At 37.6% G+C, this 26,361-nt stretch overlaps 2 protein-coding genes across 6 annotated transcripts; both read right to left on the reverse strand.

Annotated features, from left to right (window-relative positions):
- Positions 1–1,866: 1,866 nt before the first annotated feature.
- On the reverse strand, positions 1,867–25,589 carry LOC127635392 (hepatocyte nuclear factor 4-gamma-like). 5 transcript variants are annotated; one of them, XM_052115389.1, is made up of 10 exons: positions 25,582–25,589; positions 11,990–12,158; positions 11,218–11,312; positions 10,417–10,523; positions 9,705–9,860; positions 9,003–9,090; positions 8,747–8,899; positions 8,416–8,652; positions 3,529–3,642; positions 1,867–2,927 (listed from the first exon to the last, which is right to left on the reverse strand). In XM_052115389.1, the coding sequence occupies exons 2-10, from the start codon at positions 12,151–12,153 to the stop codon at positions 2,794–2,796; spliced, it is 1,248 nt and encodes a 415-aa protein (XP_051971349.1). In that variant the 5' UTR covers positions 12,154–12,158; positions 25,582–25,589; the 3' UTR covers positions 1,867–2,793. The 5 variants fall into 5 exon arrangements, with proteins under 5 accessions (XP_051971349.1, XP_051971348.1, XP_051971350.1 ...); XM_052115388.1 differs by lacking the exon at positions 25,582–25,589 and adding an exon at positions 17,402–17,879; XM_052115390.1 differs by lacking the exon at positions 25,582–25,589 and adding an exon at positions 15,367–15,463.
- On the reverse strand, positions 18,498–19,995 carry LOC127635393 (probable G-protein coupled receptor 141). Its single transcript, XM_052115391.1, has one exon. It carries the CDS (start codon positions 19,991–19,993, stop codon positions 19,073–19,075), a length of 921 nt encoding a protein of 306 aa, XP_051971351.1. The 5' UTR covers positions 19,994–19,995; the 3' UTR covers positions 18,498–19,072.
- Positions 25,590–26,361: the final 772 nt, after the last annotated feature.

Below are 26,361 nucleotides of genomic sequence, written 5' to 3' on the forward strand. Positions count from 1 at the left end.
TCTCACAAAGCTCTTTTATTATGCAGCATGCAGAATTCAGCACTGAACAAAAACTCCAACGTTTTGAGCGGTGAGTGGATTTTAACTGAAATGCATCTGATTGGCCATTGCGTTTTAGAAATCAACACATATGTCTGTGATTGGCTACATTGCACAACGCTGCACAAACACGTTATAATGAGAACATCTACTTATGCTTGCGACTGTAAATCGTTATTTTGTTTAGATGTTCTTATTGCTTTTGTGCAGTAAATGAATAACAATGTATTTGTTTTTGGATGTTTTATTTAGATAGGGAGTCCCACGAATCGTTTTATTCTCCCGCAACCCATTACCGCCCGCGCCCGCACTCGACCATCAAATCTAGTCGTAAATGTTAGTAGTCCCGCGGTAGACGGTGGGCCGAGGGGAGATTTCGTGTTTTCAGACGATCTGTGGGGATGGATAACCCAGTTTTTTATATATAACCACTACACTTCTTAACAAAGCAAATAAAAATTGTTGCCACTCACATACTTTGCACATTACTATAATATCGGTAACTTTCTCCAGGTTATTTTCCCGGCAAATAGAGCAGGCGGCTACGTGTGGGGTCCGACATGCATGACGTATTTGTTGCCTTCATCCAATAGCGTGCGTGGGAAAGTGTCGGTGTTGGTGACGAGTTTGTCAACACACTGGTGCGCTAATATGAAGTTGCTGTCTGTGCACATCTTTTCGAGAAGTGATTTTAGCCCAGGAAAGATTGAACTTGTTAACTCATTTTGCCCACTTATGCTACATATTCAGTTTGACACAAAATGTGAATGTAGAGGTAACGTTATGCATTTTCACTGTTTTTATTTTATGTAACCATCTTTTGTCATACGATGTCCTGTCATTTCGTTGTAATCTTTAATAAATATACCGTTCTGATTTCACACATTTGATCCATGGTATTGCTTGGAAACACAACATCATAAAAACCATAGACATCTACTGCAGGATACAACGTTAAAATAGCCTAAATATAAAGTTATGAAACTTCACTTTGCCCTCAGCCAAAACGATTTGCCAAGGAACAAATTATAGAATAATGAGACCAAAGATCGCCCGTTAGATATACACAAGACGAATTATATCTCATGTTTAACCACTAGACATCAGAGCCTGCGGCAAACGTCAGAAGCACTAGCGAGGTAAGGCTGTTCCAGGTGGGGTACATGAGCGCTGAGCGCCTGGATCTCTCACTCCGAAAACGTCAAATAGGCTCTATCTTTATGAATAAACCATAGATTTGAGCTTTAGACAACTACATTGTCGACTGAAAAACTATTAAAACTAAATTTCGTGACACAATAACAGTAGTATTTTTTCATATCGTTGAGAATAAAACAACCGTCCCAACTTTACAAATTCAGGTTCTCCCTCCATGGGGATCATCCATTTCGAAAAGTAAAGCAGATACGGGCCCTCGGCCCACCGTCTACGGGAGTCGACCAACCACCAGTCCTTGCTTGTTTGCACTTTTATTTATATTTTTTTATCAATAGGCTACTGTAACTTTCGTTACAAGTTGGTAAGTTGTCGTTTTGTATATACATGATGAATAAACTCCTGAATAAAAATAAAAATGTGTTTGGTCTGATTTTAAAAATAATACACCCAGGGTGTAGCAGTTCACAAGAGGTCGATCCAACTCCCAACACTGCAGAAGCTAGCCATTCCAGCGATACTAGTTGGTCTAACGTTACTTGCCAAAGCCATAGCCTCAAGCAAGGGACGTCACGGCCACAGGTGGCAGGCGGTTGACTGTGAGATGCGTTCTGTTTCTGCTGGGATCTTTGTTTTAATATAGAACAAAAAGTCAATATTGCATCTAAAATGTAAGTGACTTAATATGAATTACTTGTTTATTGAACTGTCGAAATCAGTGTTACATTTTCAATCGTGATGGTATTCAGCACTTGGTTGTATGATGTTGCTTCATGTTATAAATATAAAAACTAACTTACACATTTTGAATTTTTTACCGCAGTATGCTAACTGAGTTTCTTTGTGTGAGCTGCAGTTAGGCCTATTTGTTTCATCGAGAGGCTGCGCAAGCCTAAACAGCACAAATCTTTAGCGTCAGTTATGAATTTGAATAGCGTCAGTACATTATGTAACTGGCTACTATCGATCATTATCATTGTATCATACATATTCAATTCATAATCGGTCATATCATTTAATGTTATTATGCAATTAGGGAATTAGGTTTATCTCAGTTGTGCCCCCCTGAAAAAAATTTAATGCCCGTCCGTGAATTTGTGTCTGGCGCCGGGTCTGCTAGGCCTACCAGTGTTATGGACACATGGCAGTAAAGTGATTAGCAGCTGGTACAAAGTTTTCCTGAAAGATTCCCTAGCGAGCTGTTACGAACGACCAAAATGAACTCAACACATCTTAATTTTGGCCAGATTTTGCTCTATATGGCATCACACCCGTTCATACTTCAGTTTCGTATGTAAGTGTGCAGGGGCCTTTATGATTCCAGTCATAGGATGATAAAAAGAGAAACCGAAAGGTTTACCATAATGACAAACATAACATTCCAGATGCTGAGTGAAATACAATTATTTTTCAATTGGTGGAAGGCCACTTTGAAATTTAAGTTGAAATTTGTCTCAGTGAATCGAAGAAGATCCAAATGTCCTTCACGCAAATAAATATGTTGCACTAGAGATGAGATGGGTATACCTCATGCAGTTTACACACAAACACACAGGGCTGCAGTAACCCTGCAATAGAGAAACAAAGATTGGTGGAGGCTCATAGGGTAGGCACAGGAGAGGGTCTGTTTGGCATGGGCAGTGGTGGTAGCAGGAGATTTGGGCTGCTGGATGGCTTGTAGACCTCCTGGTTCTGTACTGGAGTAGGAGATGGAATTGGGGTCTCTGGAGAATCTGCAGCAATAGGGGAAACCTTGAGATATAACATGCACATATACAGTATAAAATAATAAGTTAAAGCAGCTTGGTATGTAATGATGAGCAAATTATTAAAATAGCAGGTTAATCAATATAAAACTAAACCATAAAATAAAGGCTAAGTATTATCTCTGTAAGATCCTATGTAAGATGTATGCAGCCAGTTTCAACAAACCCCTAACTTAATAGGATTCACAATACATTTCCTTTCAGCTGTCAATAACAGGGCCCAGTTTAAAAAAAAAAACACTCATCATTTACTCACCATCATGTAGTTCCAAACCAGTATGACTTACTTGCATGGATCAGAAAAGGAGATGTTAGGCCGAATGTTGACCTCAGTCACCATTTCCTTTCATTACATAATTTTCCATACAATAAAGGGTCAACATTCTGCCTAATGTCTCCTTATATGATCCACGCAAGTAAGTAAGTCATACTGGTTTGGAACAACATAATGGTGAGTAAATGATGACAAATTATCCCTATGGGTGTTTTATTTTTAAATTGGGCCCTATTATTGACAGCTGAAAGTGAATGTATTATGAATAGATAAATAGAATGGTCTCTGTCTTACCAATCTGCTGTGAGTGTCCAGGCACTGGTATAGAGCTAATGACTATGGTCTGCCCAGTTAATGGAACCTGAGGGTGACCATTGTGATGTAGGTGAGGCTGCTCTGTGGTTAGACCTGTACAATAGACAAACACGTGAATTAATATACTAACTAAAATATTTATTTATTTTTTACTTTCAAGATGTCCCCTACACTCTCATGGTATCGATTTGAAACTTAATTTTCACATTTGTGGAAAAAAGTGGCGCTTTCCCAGCATACCAGCATAGGCCAGCATAGCCAGCCAGCATTATACCAGCAAAACCTAGCTGGTGAAGCTGGTTGACCAGTATGGTCTTTCTTATGAAGCTGATGAAGCTAGTTCAAAAGCCTGGTAGGGTCACCATCACACCACTATCCCTATAGCACAAACTGTGCAGGACAACTTATGTACATACATTTGATAATTTTAGGGTTAGGGGTTTGTTCAAAACCCTAACCCTTAAGGCTCGGCAAGATGTAGCAGCATGCACAAAATCGAAGAATAATGCTGTACGTTTCAGCAATAATAATAGTGAGGCTTGCCTTAACATACACCACCCTATTCAGATGATGCCTCTCCTGAATTAATGTACTTGTGCCTATGCAGAGCATGCATAAGTTCCTCACATGATTTGAAGGAATATTCCAGTTTCATTTCAAGTTAAGCTCAATTCATAGAATTTTGTGGCATAAAGTTTATTACCACAAAATTTTATTTCGACTTGTCCCTCCTTTCCAAAAATTGAGGTTACAGTAAGACAGTTACAATGGAAGTGAATGGGGCACATTTTTGGAGGGATTAAAGAAGAAATGTGAAGTTTATGATTTTACAAAAGCACTTAAATTAATTTTTGTTAAAACTCATTATTTTTGCTGTAAAGTTATTTAAACCACAGTTTTTGCAGCAGACTACTGTTTTAAAGTAATATTGTGATACCGGGGCAATAGTAATGGGGCACAATTTGTCAACAAATACAAATAATTTTGAGACAGCAAAATAACAACTTCAGAAAAAAGTCAACCATTTACGGTTCATTTCAAACACATTTGCCATTTTATAACATCTCAAGTATTCTATAAACAAACTAATCTCCCTTTTGAACGGATCAGTCAATGTGAGCCCACTTTGAAAAAATTTCATAACAAATCTGCCATTAAGGAAAACAATGCATTGTTAATTTAATGCCACAAATGCTGTTGATTGAGCTCATTAATATTGAACCCGGAATCTTCCTTTAACATTCTACAGTAAAGGAGAGAAACATGACGCCATGCAAGGATTGGACATGTGAACGGTGAGCTCTGTGTACTTTGTTAGTTTTAACACTTTTAATGACAAACCGGTGAGATTCAATACACTCTGTTCCATAACTGTTCAAGGAGGACAATATGTCAAAGAATTCAAAATCTTTGGGCTCTGGAGACATTAAAGACACTTACGTGCTCAAGTTGGCACCCCTGAACAGGCAGCGAGCCTGGGAGTCAATTTAGACAGAGAAGAGCGGGAAACGCAGTGAGAGATGCTGAACATGTCGGCAAAACTGACGAAGGTAGTTGCTGACTTGGAGGATCTTGCTGTGATACGTCAATCGATCACTGCCATGGAGGCGCAGATTACTGATGTGGTTACAAGAGCGGAGGATGTCGAGAAAAGGATGAATTATCTGGAGTGATTGGAGAGGGAATTATCTGCTTATCCACTACTGACCAAGGTGGATTTGGACCAGGTCTGGGAGAAGTAGGAGGACATGGAGAACCGTAGCCGGCGGAATAAAATCTGTATTGTCAGAATTCCTGAGGCCGAAGAGGGTCAGGATATGGTGAAATTCCTGGATGGGCTCTTTACGAATCTGCTCAACATAGCAGGCCATAAGCTGGAAATCGATCGAGCTCACAGGTTTCTTTCACGGCAAACCGTGGAGGGAGACATGCCCCGATCAATTCTGGCCAAATTTCTGAGATCATCCAATAAAGATCTTGTGTTATGCGAGGAATAAAGGAAGGTTTACTTGGAAAAAACACAGCATTTTCTTGTTTTCACTTTGCAAATTCATCAAGAGAGATACGTGATCGAATCAAGGCATCCAAGAAACATTTTCATCAATGGAAGGTCGCGTTTGCACTGATTTTTCAGGCCAAATTGAGAATAGATGCAAAGGATGGCCATAAAAACATTCACATGCCCACAGCAAGTGATGCCCTTCATAAAGTCAATGGAGTTGGTAAGTCATCTTGTGGTACTCACGATCCAGGTTAGTGGACTGGCTCACTGAACATTCCCTTGACTGTTGGAGGAAACCGAGCTATTCTTTTTTGTGCTGGTTCCACCTTCGGGACAGTTTTGTGGATGAATCAGCATGCTCTTTGTGCTTTTGGCTGTTTTGTGGAATATTTCTTGCAAGACATTGGAGTGATTAGGTCATTTGTTGCACTCATGTTCTGAGTGGACCGGCTCACTAAACATTCACTTGACTGTTTAAGTATTCTGAGAAACTTGGAGGAGCTTAGGCAAGGTAATTAAGGCCTTGCCTACAGGCAAAGCTCCTGGAACAGTTGGCTTTGCCACTTAGTTTTTAGATTTTATGCTAAGAACTGGCTCCAATTTTGCAAGAAGTTTATACGGAATCATTAAAGAATGTAAAGCTTCTGGGGCCTGGGTAGCTAGCAAGTACAGATGCTGACTACAACCCCAGGAGTCGTGAGTTCGAATCAAGGGCATGCTGAGCGACTCCAGACAGGTCTCCTAAGCAACCAAATTGGCCTGGTTGCAAGGGAGGGTAAAATCACATGGGGTAACCTCCTTGTGGTCGCTATAATGTGGTTCGCTCTCAGTGGGGCGCGTGGTGAGTTGTGGCATGGATGCCTTGGAGAATAGCGTAAAGCCTCCACACATGCTATGTATCCGCGGTAATGCTCGCAACAAGCCACGTGATTCGATGCATGGATTGATGGTCTCAGACGCGGAGGCTACTGAGATTTGTCCTCCGCCACCCGGATTGAGGCAAGTCACTACACCACCACGAGGACATAGAGCACATTGGGAATTGGGCATTTCCAAATTGGGGAGAAAAATGGGAGGAATAAAAATAATAATAATTTTAAAAAAATTAAAAATGGAAAGCTTCCGCCAACCATGACGCAAGCCTGGATCAGTATGATTCTTAAAAATGTCAAAGATCCAAGCGAGTGTAAGAGTTACCGTCCAAATTCCCTGATCCAGCTACATGTTAAAATATTGTCAAAAATGTTGGCTAACCGATTAATAAAGTCATGACATCTCTTATAGATATAGATTAGGTGGGGTTTATTCGGGGCCGCAGCTCTTCTGACAACATTAGGCATTTCATTAATGTCACGTGTGCAGTGGCGAACGATCAGTCTCAGGTTGCTGCCATTTCACTTGATGCCAAAAAGGCATTTAATAAGGTAGAAAGGGATTATCTTTTTAAAATTTTGGAAATGTATGGGTTCGGGAACCCTATTTGGATATTTGGGTGGATTAAGTTACTTTGTAGACACCCAGTAGCAGTGGTTTAAATGAATGCATGAATTTCAGATGATTTTATTTGCCCAGATTATTTGCCCTCTTTAACCCTTATTGTTCTGTCTTGCCCTGGAACTATTAGCAGCCACAATAAGAAAGGAGGATGATTTCCAGGGGTGGTGGCGGGAGGTCTGGCACATAAGCCTTTGCTTTACGCAGATAATATTTTATTATTTGTCTCCAACCTTACTAGATCTATGCCTTGCCTCCACAGAAATATTAATTCCTTTTCTAAATTCTCAGGGTACAGAGTGAATGTTTTTTTTTTTTTTGACCCCTTAATAAAAAGATTTTCGACCGATGTGGGCAAGTGTGCTTCATTACATTTATATATGATTGGGAAGTTGAATGTTATTAAAATTAATTGTATTCCAAAATTGAACTACCTGCTACAATCTCTCCCTATAAATGTTCCCCTCTCTTATTTCAAGCAATTTGATAGCATAGCGAAGTCCTTCCTTTGGAATAGTAAACGTCCCAGATTACATTTCAGTAAATTACATAGGCAGATTGACAAGACTTTGTTTTACTATTATGCATTCTGTCTCAGACATTTGGCTGATTGGTCGCTCCCAACTGAGAGAGCCCCTCCCTGGTTTTGTATTGAACAGGAAATCCTTGAAACCTATTTCGCCATTACAAAACCTTTCTATCAAACTAACCGGAGAAGTTGTTACTCCCCATTATATTGCATTTGCACTCGGTATGGACAAAAGTGTCCAGAGTGTTTAATTCTGACATTTATTTAAATTTAGCCTCGAGCATATAGCTGAACACAAAATTATGTTTTAATATGTCCCCTTTCTGCTGGTCAGAGTGGATTGTGAGGTAGGTTCATATGCGCGGTGACCTATATGAGAGTGGAGTGTTGAGATCCTTTGAAAATATGGTTCAACATTTTGGGATTCCCAGATCTCAGTTCTTTAGGTATTTACAGCTGCTCCACCTACTCTGTTCTCTTTTTGGGAGTACCATAGATGCCCCTAAAGTGGCAGATACTCTAAGAGTGGTGATTACTGCTTTTGGAAAAGGTTATGAGGCATCAAGAGTTTAATTGTATATCATTTGATTCCGCATTTTCTGTTGTTTATTTACTTTGTTGAATGGCATCAATAAAAATGTTAATAATTAAAAAAAAACATTCTACAGTATATACAGTAGTATACTATATAAAAAAGACAATTACTGACAAAGACTGGACACATCGGTTTCAGAATTATTTCGGAATGCATGAACTGCTTTCACCTACGGTAGTTTAAAAATGATCATGAGTCATTTTTCGACTCCAAACGCCTTAAATAAATACTTCACCTCATACTTACCCCCAAGAAGCATCTCCTGCAGCAGGTTATCTATTTTGGCTAGGCCAAAAAGCTTGATAAACTGCAGCTGCTCAATCATCTGCCAGGTGATGCTTTGCAGAGTGGGAACCAGTAGCAAAAGCTCTCCAAATCGCCCACGCGAATCATACTGCCGGTCATTAATGTAGTCTTCCAGGCTCATCTGAACCTGATAGCGCATTGCCTTGATCTTAGAGGGAGCTCTTAAGCTTTTGGCATCTAGACATTAAAAACAAATTGATATTAACATGAAAACTCATGTTTTAGATAAATATTGGATGGTAAACAAGAGTTGTCTTTCATTTGCATGTACCAGGGTCGAAGAACACAATGGCCTTTAGAGCTGCATATTCATTGTCATCAATTTGGATGTCCTGAAAGGGTAAGACCAGTTCATCTAAGACACGGTTAGCCACCCGACCTATTTCCGGCTCAGGGCAGTTTCGTTGAATAACACACCCATTACCTGCATGGGAAATAAGCAACAAAAAATGTACAACCTGCAGAATGTGAATAATTGTCTGGGCATACGTTAAAAGCTCAAAATGACATTTTCTATTAGCAGTTACCTAGAAGCAGGATGTCTTTGTATATCATTGACCTCTTAGCAACACCAAGTAGAAGATGCTCCCCAGCATGTGCTCGTAATAAACTAACCTGGAAAAAAAGGTCTGTTTTCACTTACATTCATATAGAGTATAGTTAAATAGTACACTTGTAAAAAAAATCTATTTTGTATTTTGCTAATTAAAACTTTTTGCCAATTAAATATTATATAATTATAAAAAAAAATAGCTTTAGCTTTAATGACTGTATGCATACGAGTTGGCTTGGACTCCACAACTTTAAAACCTGATGATCTGTGTTATCCCTTCATGATTTGAGAATGTTCCAAGGAGCCAATCTTATTTGATTAGTGACCTTTAATTGTTTATTTATTTATTTTTCATTTTGCATCATAATGTTTATTTGTTTCACATTTGTAAAAATCCTAAAACTTTCAGTTTATTTCCAGATTTAGATTTGGAATTGCTGATGTGGACTCAGACCCTTGTAACTCAATGTATGAAAAGCATTAGAAGCTTTTGCATGCTTAAAAATAAAATCAGAAATTTTGGGCAAAACAGACATATAAAGAGCATGCTAAATGGAGTGATAAACTGAGTCAGCCATGTGAATAGCAAATATTGAGCTTCAGTGAACGGCCCTGCAATTTAACCCAAGGGCCTCCCCAATTAGCACAGCCAGTGTTGCTTTCCAACGGCCATTACCTGGTCATCAAGTGGCAATTCGCCAAAGGCTGGGATGTATTTAGCCCACTCTACCAGAACAAGCAGCTGTTGCTTCATAGACTCAGAGACGTCACCGATAGTGGCTGATTTTTTCTCTGAAACATCAGCAGGGCCCATTGGGCTGATGTTAATCTGCTGACAGACACACAAAAAAAGAAATGATCTTGCCATGTCCTCTACAAATTTGTTCACACAGGTTGTTGCCTCTCTCTGGGTAAATTCACACAGGTACTCATGCAGATGATTAAAAATGTTGATGACATTGACTGATACTCAGAGGAACCGACACTCATGCAAATTATACTCGTTATCTCTCATTGTTATTATTAACGATTGAGCAGACATATTTTGAGAAGTGCAAACTTCATCAGAGTTACTGTTATGAAACTTCTGTTTTCTTTCTTTAACCAACTCTGTCGCTAGTAAATTTTTGCCTATAGAGACTATTTATCTACAGCAGAATGCATTAAAACCATACGCCTCTACTTTAATTGACTATCATAGCAATGATTTATTGCTCAAAAGCAATAAACGTTACTGCTGTAGATATACTTAATTATATGTGTGTTTCTCATTTTCCGAGTCTACCCTCCCCTAGCCCTTTTCTACAAATATTATTTATCATTCTTTGAGTGTGTGTATGCAGTATTTCTGTGCAAGTGTTTCGATTAACCTTGATAGGATAGTATACCTGCTGTGAGAGAGCTTCTGCATGAGCAAGGGCAGTAATAGGCGGCAGGTCATGTGAATCTTGTATGTTCCTCCTAGAGCTGATACGGTCCCTCTCATTCTGCACCGCTTAGAAAAACAACACAAACAAATTCACTGATTAGTGACCTAATAACTGTTAGGAGTTATTACTGATTAGCCCAGATATCGGGTGTGTTTCTCAAGCTAATTTCTAGTTAAGCTCACACATTTCCAAGAAGGGTTTCATTGGCAGAATGCAATTTTATTGTAATGTCTTCAAAGGCCCTTAAATGTATAAAAAGAAATTGGTTTCTACTAGCAATAAGAATAAATACTGTATACTGTCCATACAAAAAAAGTTAATGTGTACGTTCAGATGTTACTCTCGTTTTTTAGATATTCTGACCAACCAAACTTGAGAAAAGAGAAAACAATGATGTGCAAATTGGAGATCACGAAAAAATAAAACATCACTTAATTTAGTTACGCTCTCTGGTTACCTTTAATTATATTTCTATGCTAAGAAAATCTGCCTAAGCAGGAGGTAAAACTTTAACAGACAACAGACCTGAACAACATGTATGCGCGGAAAGAGAGGTGGGGAGCACATGATCTCCCATCATAAAAGTCTAAGCCAAGGTTATACATCCAATAAACTAAACATCCTTGTGTAATCAGGGTTAGTTTTATGGCATCATCCATTTTACTCTCTTGAGTTCTTTCTTCCTTGTTATTCCATGAGCTATCTGCTTAAAACTGTAGGAAATGGGAGCAAATAAATAAAAAAATAAAGCATGTTTACCTTCTTTCTTCATTCCAGCGTGAAAGCATTTGTGAAGTCTGCAAAAACGGCACTGGTTCCTTTTATCTTTGTCAACAACGCACTGGCGATTAAACCTGCCCAAAAGGACAAAAATCATGATCTTGGAGGTGCAAGACTCTGTAAACACCATGTTAACATACACAACAATAAAGCTATAAAAAATTGATTCTGAGTCTTAGTGAAGTATTTGTAATTTGGTATGGGAATCACAAGGGATTTTATGGTTCTGGTTTCAATTCCACATAACAATTCCAGTTCCTAAACCTGGAATGAATGATTTTCTAGGTTCATCCTGAGATTGACATTTCTTGCAGATCAGTGAATAAGTCAAGAACTGCTCAGACCAAATCAGTGAGTCGTTTGACCAATTCAAACTGATTATTCATGAGTTTGAGACTGATTTGTGAGTCTTTTTGAATGATGCATTCAAAAAAACTCCTAAAGCTGAATACACTGGTTACGCAGTGTGTTTGTTGTCATGTCTAGTCAGCGAGGACAACACAATAGAAATCTGGGTTTTGTTTGTGATGTATTGATTGTCTTTTGGGTAATTTGCTGAGGTGATGTAGGTGTCATCAACAGAATGTCATGAAAATTGTTCAGTTTCAATATTTTTTTTTTAAATTGACCCGATTCTGAATAAGAACTGTCTCTCGATTGCCAGCTCTATTTGCAACTCTGTCAAAATTATATTCAATACACAAAATTTGTTGTAAGCCATGAACGTCTCAGTTGGGTGAGCGTAAGGTACCTGCAGGAGTAGACATGACTTTTTCTGATGCTCCTGCGGAAAAAGCCTTTGCAGCCATCACAGCTGGAGGCACCATAATGTTTACCTGTGGCTATGTCGCCACAGATTGCGCAGCTGGTGCTCAAACCGTTATCTCCTAGACTGATGCTGGGCTCTGTTGGCATGCTTTCTGTGGACAACAACAGAGATAATCAGGAATTGGGCTCACCACACAATGTATATTGCCACCTGAATATTTTGATTGTATTTTTGGTTCAAATTTAAATCTAGATAGAATTGCTACTCACTATTTTGTCTATTTACTGTAGGGCTGAATGGATCACTTTTTTGGCTTTAATCTCTGAGCTAGGCTTCTATAAAAAGGTTATAGCTCATTTAAAATCAGTTGATGTTGAATCATGTCCATTGCACATCCAATTAAGAACGTGACAGGGATCGTTCACCCAAAAATGAAAATTCTGTCATCATTTACTAACCTTTATTTCCAAACCTGTGAGACTGACTGTCTATTGTGAAACACAAAAGGAGATGATAGGCTAAAAGTGAGCTTCAGTCATCATTCACATTCATTGGTGACTGAAGCTAACATTCGAAAGTCATACAGGTTTGGAACATGAGGGTCAGTCTGCTTCTAGCCGCTAAGCTAAGTATGCTAATTCAAGTTATGCTAACAAACAAAGAGGCTAGTGAATCTCATAAGCAACGGCACAATACGTCTATCAAATCTTGGCCTTTCACTCAGTCTCTCAATCAGAAGTGCTAACGAGGAAACCGAAGAAGAGTTCTGCAAAAGGGAACAAAGGATACTCATCCTAAAAGACCATCTAATGCAGCAGAGAGTGGCACCCTTCTGTTCATATAGACACAGATGGAAAATCATTCCATCAATCATTCCTTTGTGCATCCAAAATCATAGCATTTCAACAAAAGAAATGCAGCAGGGGACTTTAGCCTTTAATGCATCGAGGCTGATTGAAGCCTCCCGCTGTTGTAGGACAGACTTAATTAGGATTACTCTCTGTTTTATCGCAAAGACAGATATGCAATGGAGATTGACATCTCATGGTTAAATGTTAATGTGGGTTGAAAGCAATCTCTTCTGATTCAGAATATTCCCAAAGTGATTCCTTCTCATTTCGGAATTAAACATAATGCAACCGCAAATGACCTGTGTGGTCACAGAGAGGCAATTTCAGCCTGTCAGTTTTCGTAATCTAAGAAATTGTCAGCAGAGCATGTTTTAATGTATTTAGTTTCAGAGAGAATGCTTTCATGTTGCTACATTACTTAAATAAAACAAAAACAATGGAAAATTGGTTATTTAATACATTTCACCAAAACTGACACTTTTTGGGCTTAATTAGTAATGTTGAAAGATTCTAAGATGTGTACAATTAAGCTGAACATTAAATACAACCAATGCAATAACTGCATTTAATCAATCACTTGACTGTCCATCTGTGTGACTTTGCCATCAACAGTTTTTCAATCCAATTATTTTATGACCTTACACTATCTCCATGTTTGGATGTACTGTACTGTACTGTAAAGATAACTAGCAAATCTTTGCAGCCTCTGCATTTTAATCCTACATCAGGTTAATGGAGAACAGGCTTGGATAAATCACATCTTGGGCATTATCAGATAGAGGTGACAGTGGTTAAAGATCTAGACCAGAAACCCAAATGGCCTAGGTTTAATTGCTGAAGGGGCAATGCATTAACTAGAGGGTCACTGAGTTCCCCTATCACCATTGTGGCCTTGAGCTGGGTGCTTCCCAAGTTAGTAAGTATGTGTACATCAAGTTGTTTTGGATAAAAAAAGTACCTGTTAAAATAATAACATCATGGCACAAACAGCCTTCCACACCTCATAATCTCTCCTCTGATATGAATGCATTGTTGTTCTTGGACGGCAGTAAATTAAAGTTTTGTCATATTTTGTAACAGCCTATTAAACTATGGTGTTCCCAATCTCTAATCCTGAGAGCCACAACTCCTTTCTTTGGATTTATGTGAAACCCAGCTGTTGAATTTTAAACCAAATGAAGAGACATTTTAAAAATAGTTAGCTAAAAATTATCTCCTTTTGGTTAAGGATTCATGCTGAGGGAAAGCATCCTCAAACAACAAATATCCAGTTCATACACCAGTTCATTAAAAGAATAGTTCACCAAAAAATGAAAATTCAGTCATCATTTACACACTCTCATGTCATTACAAACCTGCATACAATGAAGGTAAATGGTGACTGAGGCTGTCAGTCCATGTCATTTTGCTTAATATATTTTGATTTCCAATGACAAAAGAAAGTCATACAGGTTTAGAACAATATAGGGCGAGTATATGATGACACAATTTTCATTTTTGGGAGAACTATCCCTTTAAATAAGAAATGACATGGTGTCCTTCCCCTTTAGAAACACTACTCATGTTTACTTTCTAGAGTCATATACAAAACCCACATGTTTAAGAATTAAGAAGTAGCAACTCATACTATGCTAAAAGTACTTCACAGTACATTTAACACAACTTTTGGACAAAGGTCTATATTGCCATGCATGGCACTCACCCCCAGAATAAAGCACCTCTGCATTCTCAAAACCCAGTGTGATATAGGTAGGGTCCAGGCCCTCACAGTAATTGGCTACATCCATGTCCAATAAGGATTTAGGGAGAGGAGCTGGTGAAAATTTCATCCCTGCCTTGCTATGTCTACTTAAACTCGTCCTGGGACAGTGTCTCTTAGAATGAGTATAGCCTAAGTTTGACAATCTCTTCGGAATGCTGATTTGTCATCTTCTAAGACAAGGGAGGAGCCTTGATCAAGACTCCTTGCAAAGAACTTATCTTTTCCCCTTATCCCATATTTATCAGAAGGATAAAGAGATAACACTATTTCCCAGTATTGGTGCATCAAGAGTGGCTGCCCAACCAGCAGGCCCTGTTCTCTCAGGCAAAATGACACTCTTCCAAAGTAATGCAACGTCTCATAATAAAATATGCAAACCACTGCAGCACAATGCGTTTCATCTAAGAGAACTGGTAAGAGTTTTTTAAACCTAGATGGAGCTTCCATTTTGATACAGACTTATGACACACTGTCAGTGACGTGCGGTGATGTCTTAAAGAGGCTAGGCACTGAGTTATGAAAGCCAGATTACCTGATTTATTGTTTAAGCTAATAATACGTAATAACAGTGAACGTTACGCACAAGCGCGGCATATCAAGAAATGTACAAATCAGGATGTATATCGTGTACTCTCTCTCTCTCTCTCTCTCTCTCTCTCTCTCTCACGCACACACACACACAAGTGCGTAAACGGTGAACGTTATGCATTTATCAGATCCTTCAAAACCTCTCGGTTTTCCTTTACCTTTTCATTGTGGTAGGTTATATTCAGCTTCCTTTGCTCGTCAAGTGCAAGTTCGATCCGAGATTTTCCAAAGGTTTTCAGTGTAATTTGACACTGGATGTGAGCTGACGACTTTTCATGCTTGGTTAAAGCTGCGGGCAGGTTGTTCAAATCACAATATCCTGCTGAAGTCCAAACAGTCTGACTGGTTGAAAAAAGCAGGCAGGGATAGCAGTACAGCCGCTGATTGTTAGCGCAGCCACATAGCCAATCTTTTCTTACATACCAATCAGTTTGAAATGATCGGATCATTTTTGGGCCCTTTTGCTGTACTAGTCCATCTAAGGCTGGCGTAGACCTCCCTCTTGCAATTAACTCCTATTTGGAATTAAAATCGAGCTTGGAAAAATTTCTTAATTCCGTGATTACGGCTGGTGCTGTCATTTTGAATCTGGCGGGGATTAGGCATGTACGCTAGCTGTGGTGTAATGACGTTAGCTACGCAAATGTCCAGGAATATCTCGATTTTAATTGGTCCATGTCTGATACGTAACGGAGATGATTACGGGCATAACATATTTACGTCAAAAGGCACAGCAGATTTGTGCTTTTTGCGTACATGTTAAAGAATACAGGATCGAAGTGCGCATGCGCAACATGGGTTTTCCGCGTGTCGTCTGCATTGAATGGGCCGTAAAAGCACTGCTTATTCTACCATTTGTTTTTAGTTGATTATGCGTAACTGCTACATTTGTCATCATAACGTCTAAACAATTGGAATAACACACATATTGCATATATAAATCACAAGAATAAAAAGTAAAAATCCAAATACAAGTTTATTATTTAATAAACATTTTATTTTTGAATTTTGTCAGGGTAGGCAGTGCCTAGTTTGCCTACCCAGACCGCACGTCAGTGCACACTGTTTAAATGAATGGGGACTGAACTGTAACATGGTTTTAAAACGAATGTACATAGGTGTTATTGTTTGTTTACTTGTTTATGGGTAAGTGGTTGATTAAGTGTTTTAGTGTTTAAAAAACATGTATACCAGTGCATCAGTGTGGAGATGGTAAAAAAAACAGATGTTTGTACACAACAGTTCTAACTTGTCTGCAGACAAATTCAGAGAGAACAGTTTGTTATTATATTAATTTGAGAACAATAATTTCCCTCTCAAGTCATATTTAAATGTTATGTTTAATATGCATTCAAACTATACTAAGAGAATAAGAAGGGGGCTATCATACAATTTTTACTTTACTCCAACAAACTATGTTTTAAATGAGGAAGTGCTCAAAACATTCACATGATCACGATAAGGTAATGCATTCGTAATTATACAAAAGTGCCATTTATCTGAAATGTATTTAAAACCAACTGTTAATATTTAAAGACTAAAACAAACTTGACCAAAATTCAAATAAAGATGGTACAGTAATAATGTGGCTTTTTTGTTTTTTTTTACATTGAATGTGAAATGATAATAATAAAGAGAGGGGTAATGTTATTGAGAGAACATAACAATGTTGGAATTATGACATGGGCACAAAACAACACATTTAAAAAAACACTTTTTGAACAACATTGACTATGAAATATATAATTTATTAAACCTAACTCTCAACCAAATAAACAAAATATTGATCAAAATACTGACAAATTTCAAATTTGTAATTAATTTAATACAAACTCTGTTTGTGCTCAAATGGACATATTAGAAAATAATACAAAGCTTTCGCTTTCACAAAAAGCCTTAACTTTCACAAAAGTTAAACACCTTTTTAATTAACTGGGGTAAATTAGCCTTTTATTCATCAATAAAGAATGAGCGAATAACAGATAACCTTTTATGGAATGTTGACGTCATAATGCTCGCTGATTAAATGGAGCACTTCAAATCCATCAACATGCGCAGTTGTAACGAGTTTAAAACTATCTAACCAGGTTAAAGGCCGACATTAAAAATACGGTTCAGTAGGCTAAATGTGTATTTTCAGTGACTGTTCCGTTAATTCTATAGGTCCGCAACTCAAAACTATTATAGTCTTACCTTCTCGCCGTCCAACAACGATTTGCATTGATCCAGTAAAACCCAAACGAGCATGTGTCAAAAATATGTCGCTAAAATAACAGTTCAGGATATCACAGAGAGCACACACGAGTACATAAAGACTTTAACATGTCATAAGCCTGACATTGGTTAACAGGCTACATTTGGTGGTGTTGGGGGAGCCTCATTAGATCGATTTACTAAACAAACTGAAAGTTGGGTGGAGATGTTAAACAGTAACTAGCCCCAATAAAACCGAAGAAATGCATCGTGTTGCCTGTGCGTGGATTCACACAGTATAGCAGCTAAAAAAAAGCATGCGAGAAAGCTAAGCCTTCAAATAAATAAAATAAAAAATAACATTTATGTTTATAAATAGGCTATGAAGGATTAACTCTAAAATACATAATCATGTACAGGCTATGTAACAGACGTTTTGTGTTTTCACTCAAGTAAAACTGCATATAAACAACGGCTTACCGCCTGATGGCTCAAATCATAAGCAATATAGTTTTACCCTTCGGTCTCTGATCGTTCTTCATATTGCCGAGAGAGGGCGCCAAATCTTTATTTATGCTTTCTTTTTACCTTGTTTTTACTTTTCTCTCTCTCTCTCTCCCCAACCAAGCAACCAAGGATCAATTAAATTTACATTTATTCATTTAGCAGACGCTTTTATCTAAAACGATTTACAAATGAGGAGAACAATATAAACGATTCATCCAACAAAAGGAGCAACAATATAATAAGTGCTGTAATACAAGTCTCACATTGCTTAGAGCAGTAGGACTACACAAAGCAATGTTTTGAATGAATTAACATAGTTTAATCGTTTGATTTTATGTGTATAGATTATTACCTAAAATGATGAAAATTTTAAATCCTTGAATAACTAAAACACAACACAAGCTCTCTAGAGCAGCAACGCAACATTATATACACCTAACATTCCTAAAGAACATACACAGTTGTATTTTTAAAGAAAATGGACACTGCAGGTTGAAAGTTTGCCACTACTAAAATGTTTTACTTTAAAATGTAAGGCAACAATTCAACTTAAATTTAAGTTGTTTGAAATGTTTTACAGTACACCACATCTAGGCCACTAGGCAAAAACTATGGTTGAAGGTGTGCTGAGTAATATTTGGAATATGCCCTCTTGGACTCACACTGACACCTAATGGTGTGAATGCAGAATTATTCAGACCGAATAGTTTCAGTTACCGATGTCTTTGCAGAAATCTACTATTTACAGTCAGCCATGATTAATTCAGTTCATGAGAGAAAGTGTCCAACAACAGGGTGGTAACTGATATGAAATGGGTAGTATTCGGCTGGTCATGTGTTTCTAACATGACAGCCTGATGAGGAGATCCTCTCCATGTAAAACAAAACAGCTTTTATAGGTTACTGATGTGACTGGAGTCTTCATCTCAGGTGAGTGCTGATGATTTTATACACGTTTCAAAATTACTATTCAGTTCTGTCGAGGTAAAACTTTTAAATGAAGAAAAAATTACTGAGTGCACCTTCATGGGTTAAGGTTACCCTAAACCGAACAAAGCTTTTGGTTGCCATCCGTGGTTACTCCCATTCACTTATATTATGACACGAACAGCTCTTCCATAAAGAAGACTTGTCGTCATTGATGCGCAAATAACAAAGGGCTGACTAGTGTTCCTCAGCTTGAGGTCCTGCAGTGCACATGGCACAACCCGTGAACGTCAGCATGTCAAAACAGGTAAGAGCCGTAATGGCTAGGAACACCTCGTTTATATCTTGAAGCTTTTCAATGTGTTCCATGTAGAAAGGCCGAAACAGATTATATGGCACCAGGCAGGTAAGCATGAAGAGTACAAAGCAGAGGTTCTTCATTTGGACCCTAAAGTCCTGCTGGGAGCGACTGGCGGGTCCGTACTTGAGTATAATTGAGAGCAGAATAATCGTCTGGATGCAGGCCTGAATGCACGACACAACAACAATAACAATAGACACAATCATGTTCAGAATGTAGATATGATTGTCCTCTAACATCTCCTCATATTTGAAGCACTGGTTTTGTGTTGTGGTCAAATTATCTCCACCCATCTTGCCGTAATGAGACACCACGGCGGGCAGCATGATGGGCAACAGCACGGACCATACGAGGGCACTCGCGCACATCGCATGTAGCCGCCGGTTGAACTTTGTCCGCTGAGTAATCTTGTAAAAATGCAAGAAACGGATGGTAAGAATGATGGTGTAGATAATAAACACCATATACATGTGGATGTGGATCATGGCACTGACTACTTTACAGAAACCGGGTGACAGGCCCCAGTCATTGTACGCATAATAGTAGATTCTGAATGGCACAGTGAGCAGGAATAGAAAGTGTGCCACCATCAGGTTGAGAAAGGCGATGGTAGTTATCGAGCGAATGTTGCTTTTTAATAATTTTGTCATGAGGGTTAAGCCTGTGGTGCCCACCAGAAGCACAAGAGCATAGATGGTGATCAAGGCAATCCTGTATGGCGGGAAGATCTTGGGAGATGATGCATTATTTACGGCCGTCTCCGTATAGCTGTTCTGTGCCACTTTTGCGGTGTCCATCATGGTCCCTGTAGTGAAAAGGCATACTGTAAGTCAATGACAGGTGTGATGTAGTAATTTAAAATGATATGCACAATATTTTAATTGATTTGCCATTTTAGTTAAAGCAGTAGATCGCACGAAAATGAAAATTCTCTCATTATTCAAGCACTTACCCTGATGCCATCCCAGATGTGTATGAATGTCTTTCTTCAGCAGAACACACATTAAGATATTTTGAAAAATGTTTGAGCTCTGTAGGCCTTTATGATGCGAGTAAATGGGTGCCATCAGGCTTCTGGCTATATTTGATGTTCCAAAAGGCACACACTATTCAAAAGTTTTGGGTCATTTAACTGAAAATTTTCTCATGAGCTTAAAAACCTTTTGGTCTGAAGGTGTATGCTTAAATGTTTTAAATTAGTTTTGTAGACAAAACTATAATAGTGCAAACATATTAAATCATTTCATTACAAAACTATAATTGTATTTAATTATTATTTTTTTTAAATAGGCGACTTGGAATAATAAAGATAAGCAGCCAGCCAGTGCCCAGCATATTGATGGGAACTCCTTCAAAACTGGTTAAAAAGCATCCCGGGATGATACCTCAAGAAGATGGTTGAGAAAATGTCAAGAGTACATTTCGCAAATTCTAGGCAAAGGGTGAATACTTTGATGATGATAAAATATAACACAGTTTGTATTCATTTTGGATTCTTTATTTTTTTTGTCACAACATAATTCCCATAATTCCTTTTGTTATTCCATAGTTTTGATGACTTCACTATTACTGTAAAATGGGAATAAGTTTTAATAATAATACGTTTTATTTATATAAAACTCAAGAACACTTTACACTCCATATATATTTAACAGAAGTTACAATCTTACAAAATAATAATAATAATAAAGAATGAGTAAGTGACCCCAAACTTTTGAACGGCAGTGTATTCAGGCAGCATTAAAGTAAAATTGACTCCAGTTGACCGGTTAATGTTTTCTGTAGCAAATCGATAGGTTGGTGCAAGAAACAACTTGATAACTTTATTAACTTTAAAATAAAATCGCTTCCTGCCAGCAGTTGACGCATCAATGATGTAAGCGCTATGGCGCGTTCACGGTAGAAGTCAGAAGCGCGCGCTTTGTATATAGAGCAGGGGTCGGGAACCTTTTTTCACTAAGGAGCCAATTTTTTAATTTTGGTTGATGCATTTTTTTAGAAAGAGTCAAACCACAAAAGAATAATTTACTATTTTCAAAAACAATGTTTTTCAATAAAATAAAATGTTTATATTGCCCATATACTCAAAAACAAACAAATATGCAAATATTAATAGGTAACACATTGCAATATGGAATTGAGTACGTGTTTGTCCGGGTCTCCATAAAATTACTTCATTTTACTTCATGAAACATGTATCTTCCCTTTTGGCCTGGGCAATATGTAAAAAAAATGTTTAATGATAATCGCATTTAAAATATCAATATCCAATTATATGGTCAATCTCCACGATCTGTGAATACTTTTTGCTTTATTGATTTTTTTTGAAAAATGTAATTAATTTATTTAAACAAAAAAAAACTTAAAACGAAAAAGCAATACAAATAACAAAGTGATAAAACAAATCTTATATATAACCACCTCCCCAAATCCAAACATTTACCGTCTCCAAACATTTGCCATCACACAAGTATCAGTATGCGGCAACAGGTGAAAATGACTAGCATAGAACTTAAGAACTAAAGACAATAATAAATGTAAAGATAATAATAATAATCATCATAACAAATAAGCCTAAAATATTCTTGTGTTCCCAAAAAATGTGTTTGAATTCCGTTTTGGTAATACAGTTAATGCTGCCTAAAGAAAAGAAACTCAATTTTAGGTTGAAGGTGAACGTGTCTTGTATTACCTTATCATTTAATCGCTTTCGTCTTTGTTTATTTAATACAGATGTATATATTACTGAACCTACAGATTTGTGTTCACAAGTGTAAGAGCGAACTAAACTCGCAGTACCTCACGAGATGATCAGAGATCATATGCAGCATTCTCATAGATTACATTATACTTGCAAACAGTTTTCAGTTGAATGAAACAGAGAAAAAGACGTCAATGCTCGTGTCTGATTCACTGTTTGTTCAGAGGCATGTAACAGGACCCTGTCTAGTGGAGCAAGCACATGTAAAGAGTTATCACTCCTTTTTCTTTATTTCATTCGACTGAAAACTGTTTGCACAAATAATATAATCTATGAGAATGCTGCACGTGATCTCCGATCTTACACATCGTGAACGCTATATATATATATATATATATATATTCCTGTTTGCGCACAGTTTCCCTGTCAAACAAATATATTTATTGAATAAAAAATCGAAATATCAGGTCGGGAGATGAGACTTTGTTGATTTCCGATGCCCTCCCTCTCTCTCCCCCCACATCTGCGTGCAACAGTGCAGCACACATCAGCACATCAGACACACAGACAGGCAGGCAGCAGCCCCTCCCAGCTCCTACAGTTGTGTTTTTCTTGGCTTGTGTGGAGGTGAGTGATGATGAACAAAAGACTAAGCTACCAGTGTCTCGACATTACATCTAATTAGCCAAAAGCCAAATATAGTTAACTTGTGTCTTGCTAACATGCATGTCTCATGAGCTACTTGCTAATGTAATAAGTTAGTTAAAGTTTAGTTAAGGCAATAAATCATGGCTATACAGGCTAATGTGTACTTAATGGAGACACTTCAGGCGAATTCAGTCAAATTTGTCTAATAACGTCATCACAATTGCCACATTGATATGCAAATTAGGCATGCACTAATTAAAATGCGCTAATTTGCATACATGGAATAGGGCCTAGTTAAGTTTTCCAATAACACCAAAATAATTAAAATGATTTCTTGCCTTGTGCAAAAGAAACAAATTATCAGTGAAACTATGTCCCTCGCTTTGGTGCAGTCATTTATTCTAAATATATACTTGAAACTAGTAGCATAGAAAACATGCACATTGTGGTATAGTTTCCTTTGCTGCTGCCTGCTCTTGTGATAAACCTAGTGACTACTAAAGAAGACCATGATCTCTGTGTGAACTGACTATTTTGTAGAAAGCTGTTGAGTACGAAACAATTGCGTGAGTGTGAGGAAATTCAAATAAATTCAGAGTTGTGTTAATATATTTAACGTTTTGTTTAAAAAAAACTATTTTTAAAATACATAATTATGAGAAGTGCCCTTTTTTTCCCACTTGAGCCCATGCCCCTGAAAATGTCTGCGCATGTCCCTGCAAGACACGTTCACCTTGAACCTAAAATGTTGTTATATTTTCTTTTCTTTAGGCAACATAAACTGTTACCAAAACGCAATACATATTCACAGTACCACCGCTCCCTACAAGTAGACTATGCAGTCTGCGTAGGGCACCAACTCCATAGGGCACTGGCTTACTCACATTATACTTTATTCAAGGACCCGAAAGCAGTTGCGGAATACAGATGATCGCTTCACGCTCATATCACGCAAAATACCTCAAAAGGCAATAATAACTTTTTGAATTATTTTATTGAAATATTAAAGATAAATATGCTGTTGTGTCATCTATTAAGAACAAAGTGTCTGTAACATTCTTTGTTACATAGAAGAATAAAATGGTGTTCTTTTATTAACCATCAGACAATCTCTTCTTATCTATGTGAGCTGTAATAAGCTCTCAGTAGATGATGGTAATTCACTATTTTAGTTTGTGATCTGCCATTACAAAAGAAGAAGAGGACGCTGCCTGATTCTGACAGAAATATGCTGCCAGATCATCTGAAGTTAAGGAAGGCTGTTAGTTATAATCTGACCAATATGATGTAGCATTTGGACACGAACAAAGTTACTTAAAAGGACTGGAAAAGTTACACTGTTTTAAAAGCAGCTGAGCTACTGTCAATACTGAAAAATGTAGTTAAGCTAGTGGTGTCGCTACATGTAGTTAGCTACTCCCCAACAGTGCAAATTACATTTTACAGCCTGTATTCTGTAATCTGTAGTGAAATACATTTCAAAAGTAACTCTCCCAACCCTGGTCATGGCAATGAAGTTGTAAAATGGATATAATTTTACACACAAAATTTAAGTCATGTTAACGCATATTTTCAAGTCTTTAACAGTATTTACTTTAACGTTTACAGAATGGCCCTATTTACTTCCATTGTAAGTGACTCACTGTAACCCAGTATTATTAAGAAATGTAAATAAATTTTTGTGGTAAACAACGTTATGCCACAAATGCTGTCAGTTGAGCTTAACTTGTATTGAATACATTCCTTCAACTCGGGGCCGGAGCTAGGTTTTTGGGGGCCCTAAACAAAAATAGTGTATGGGGCCCTACAGGTTTCGAGAAAATTCTAGTTAATTTAGAAAAAATATACAAAATGAAACATACTACGTTTCATTGATATGGTTGTGTGTTTTGTTGATTAGAGTAATTGATGGGCAAAAAATTTAATAAATTGGGGTGGTGGGTGGGGCCCCGAACCAATCACGGGCCCCTAAACAAATGTTTAGTTTGTTTATTGGGTTGGGCCGGCCCTGCTTCAACTACAAGTTAACGTGAAGTAACAATGAGCAACAGCAATCTTTTACAGCATCTTGCTGAATGTTAAAAATGCAACTTTACATTTGAAAACTGTATTAGTACATATTAACATTGAACTAACATGAACTTACAATAATTGTATTTTTATAAATCACCAATAACTAAGATTAATACATGCTGTAAAATATATTACTTGTTAGTTTTATATTGCCTAATGCATTTAATTATGTTAAAAATAACCTTACTGTAAAGTGTTACCAATCTTTGCTTCTGAGAGAATGCTATTATTTATTTGTGTTTGTTGCCTTTAAAATATTGGCTTTAAACTTTCTTTTTAACACAATGCATTCAATTCAGAACATTTGTTATCTTTAGCTAAATTAGTAGCCTAATGATACAGTTATAAGACAGATAAACTACATACCTTCCAAACAAAGCAGATGTCAAAGCTGACTGATCAGATGAGGAAGTTTAGTACATGTGTTTTTTTTTTGTGTGTTTTTTTTTTTTTGCATCTGCTCCACACTCATTCGGCAACTACTATTTTAGCACATTGAGTGTGCAAAGAGACCAGGCAGCTGGGCGTTTCATGATTCACTCACTGTTGCACATTTAACACTTCAGTTTTAGTGGTCAACCTCAAACAGAATGCAAAGAATCACATTCCCATCTATAGGTTTTCAAACGAGATGATAATAATGCAAAATCAGAGCCATTTCTTTTCTCCTCAGCAGGGATGCACCCACGATGCCATTCCACCAAGCTCTGAATGGATCAGAGTTGTGGTATTAAAATATCTCCTTATTAGTTTTTAGGAGGGTTCGGGGGTTTCTGGTTTTGTGCAATTTGTTTGACAGCTGAAGGGGAGGATGTGATGTCACATAAACTATTAATTGACTCCTTTGGCATACATAAACATTTTATGACAAAATCACCTGTGAGATACTATGCTAAAAGTACTTCACAGTACATTTAACACAACTTTTGGACAAAGGTCTATATTGCCATGCATGGCACTCACCCCCAGAATAAAGCACCTCTGCATTCTCAAAACCCAGTGTGATATAGGTAGGGTCCAGACCCTCACAGTAATTGGCTACATCCATGTCCAATAAGGATTTAGGGAGAGGAGCTGGTGAAAATGTCATCCCTGCCTTGCTATGTCTACTTAAACTCGCCCTGGGACAGTGTCTCTTAGAATGAGTATAGCCTAAGTTTGACAATCTCTTCGGAATGCTGATTTGTCATCTTCTAAGACAAGGGAGGAGCCTTGATCAAGACTCCTTGCAAATAACTTATCTTTTCCCCTTATCTCATATTTATCAGAAGGATAAAGAGATAACAGTATTTCCCAGTATTGGTGCATCAAGAGTGGCTGCCCAACCAGCAGGCCCTGTTCTCTCAGGCAAAATTACACTCTTCCAAAGTAATGCAACGTCTCATAATAAAATATGCAAACCACTGCAGCACAATGCGTTTCATCTAAGAGAACTGGTAAGAGTTGGTTAAACCCAGTTGGAGCTTCCATTTTGAGACAGACTTATGACACTGTTGTAAATGAATGGGGACTGAACTATACCATGGTTTTAAAATGAAATTGCCTATGTGTTATTGTTTATTTATTTGTTTGTTTACTTGTTTATGGGTAAGTGGTTGATTAAGTGTTTTAGTGTTTAATAACATTTATACCAGTGCATCAGTGTGGAGATTGTAAAAAAAAACAGATGTTTGTACACAACAGTTCTAACTTGTCTGCAGACAAATTCAATGAGAGAGAGAACAGTTTTTCATTATATTAATT

This window comes from Xyrauchen texanus, chromosome 42 (genome assembly GCF_025860055.1).
Source record: "Xyrauchen texanus isolate HMW12.3.18 chromosome 42, RBS_HiC_50CHRs, whole genome shotgun sequence".
Lineage (NCBI taxonomy): Eukaryota > Metazoa > Chordata > Actinopteri > Cypriniformes > Catostomidae > Xyrauchen > Xyrauchen texanus.

Bases quoted from the DNA above. Each gene is read 5' to 3' on its own strand.
- LOC127635392 (XM_052115386.1), bottom strand. From the start codon at position 14,687: ATGAAATTTTCACCAGCTCCTCTCCCTAAATCCTTATTGGACATGGAT. The intron at 10,524-11,217 runs GTAAACATGCTT...TGTTTTTCTAAG, and splicing joins CGCTGGAATGAAGAAAGAAG to CGGTGCAGAATGAGAGGGAC. The intron at 3,643-8,415 runs GTAAGTATGAGG...TCTATTGTACAG, and splicing joins GCAGGAGATGCTTCTTGGGG to GTCTAACCACAGAGCAGCCT.
- LOC127635393 (XM_052115391.1), bottom strand. From the start codon at position 19,993: ATGGACACCGCAAAAGTGGCACAGAACAGCTATACGGAGACGGCCGTA.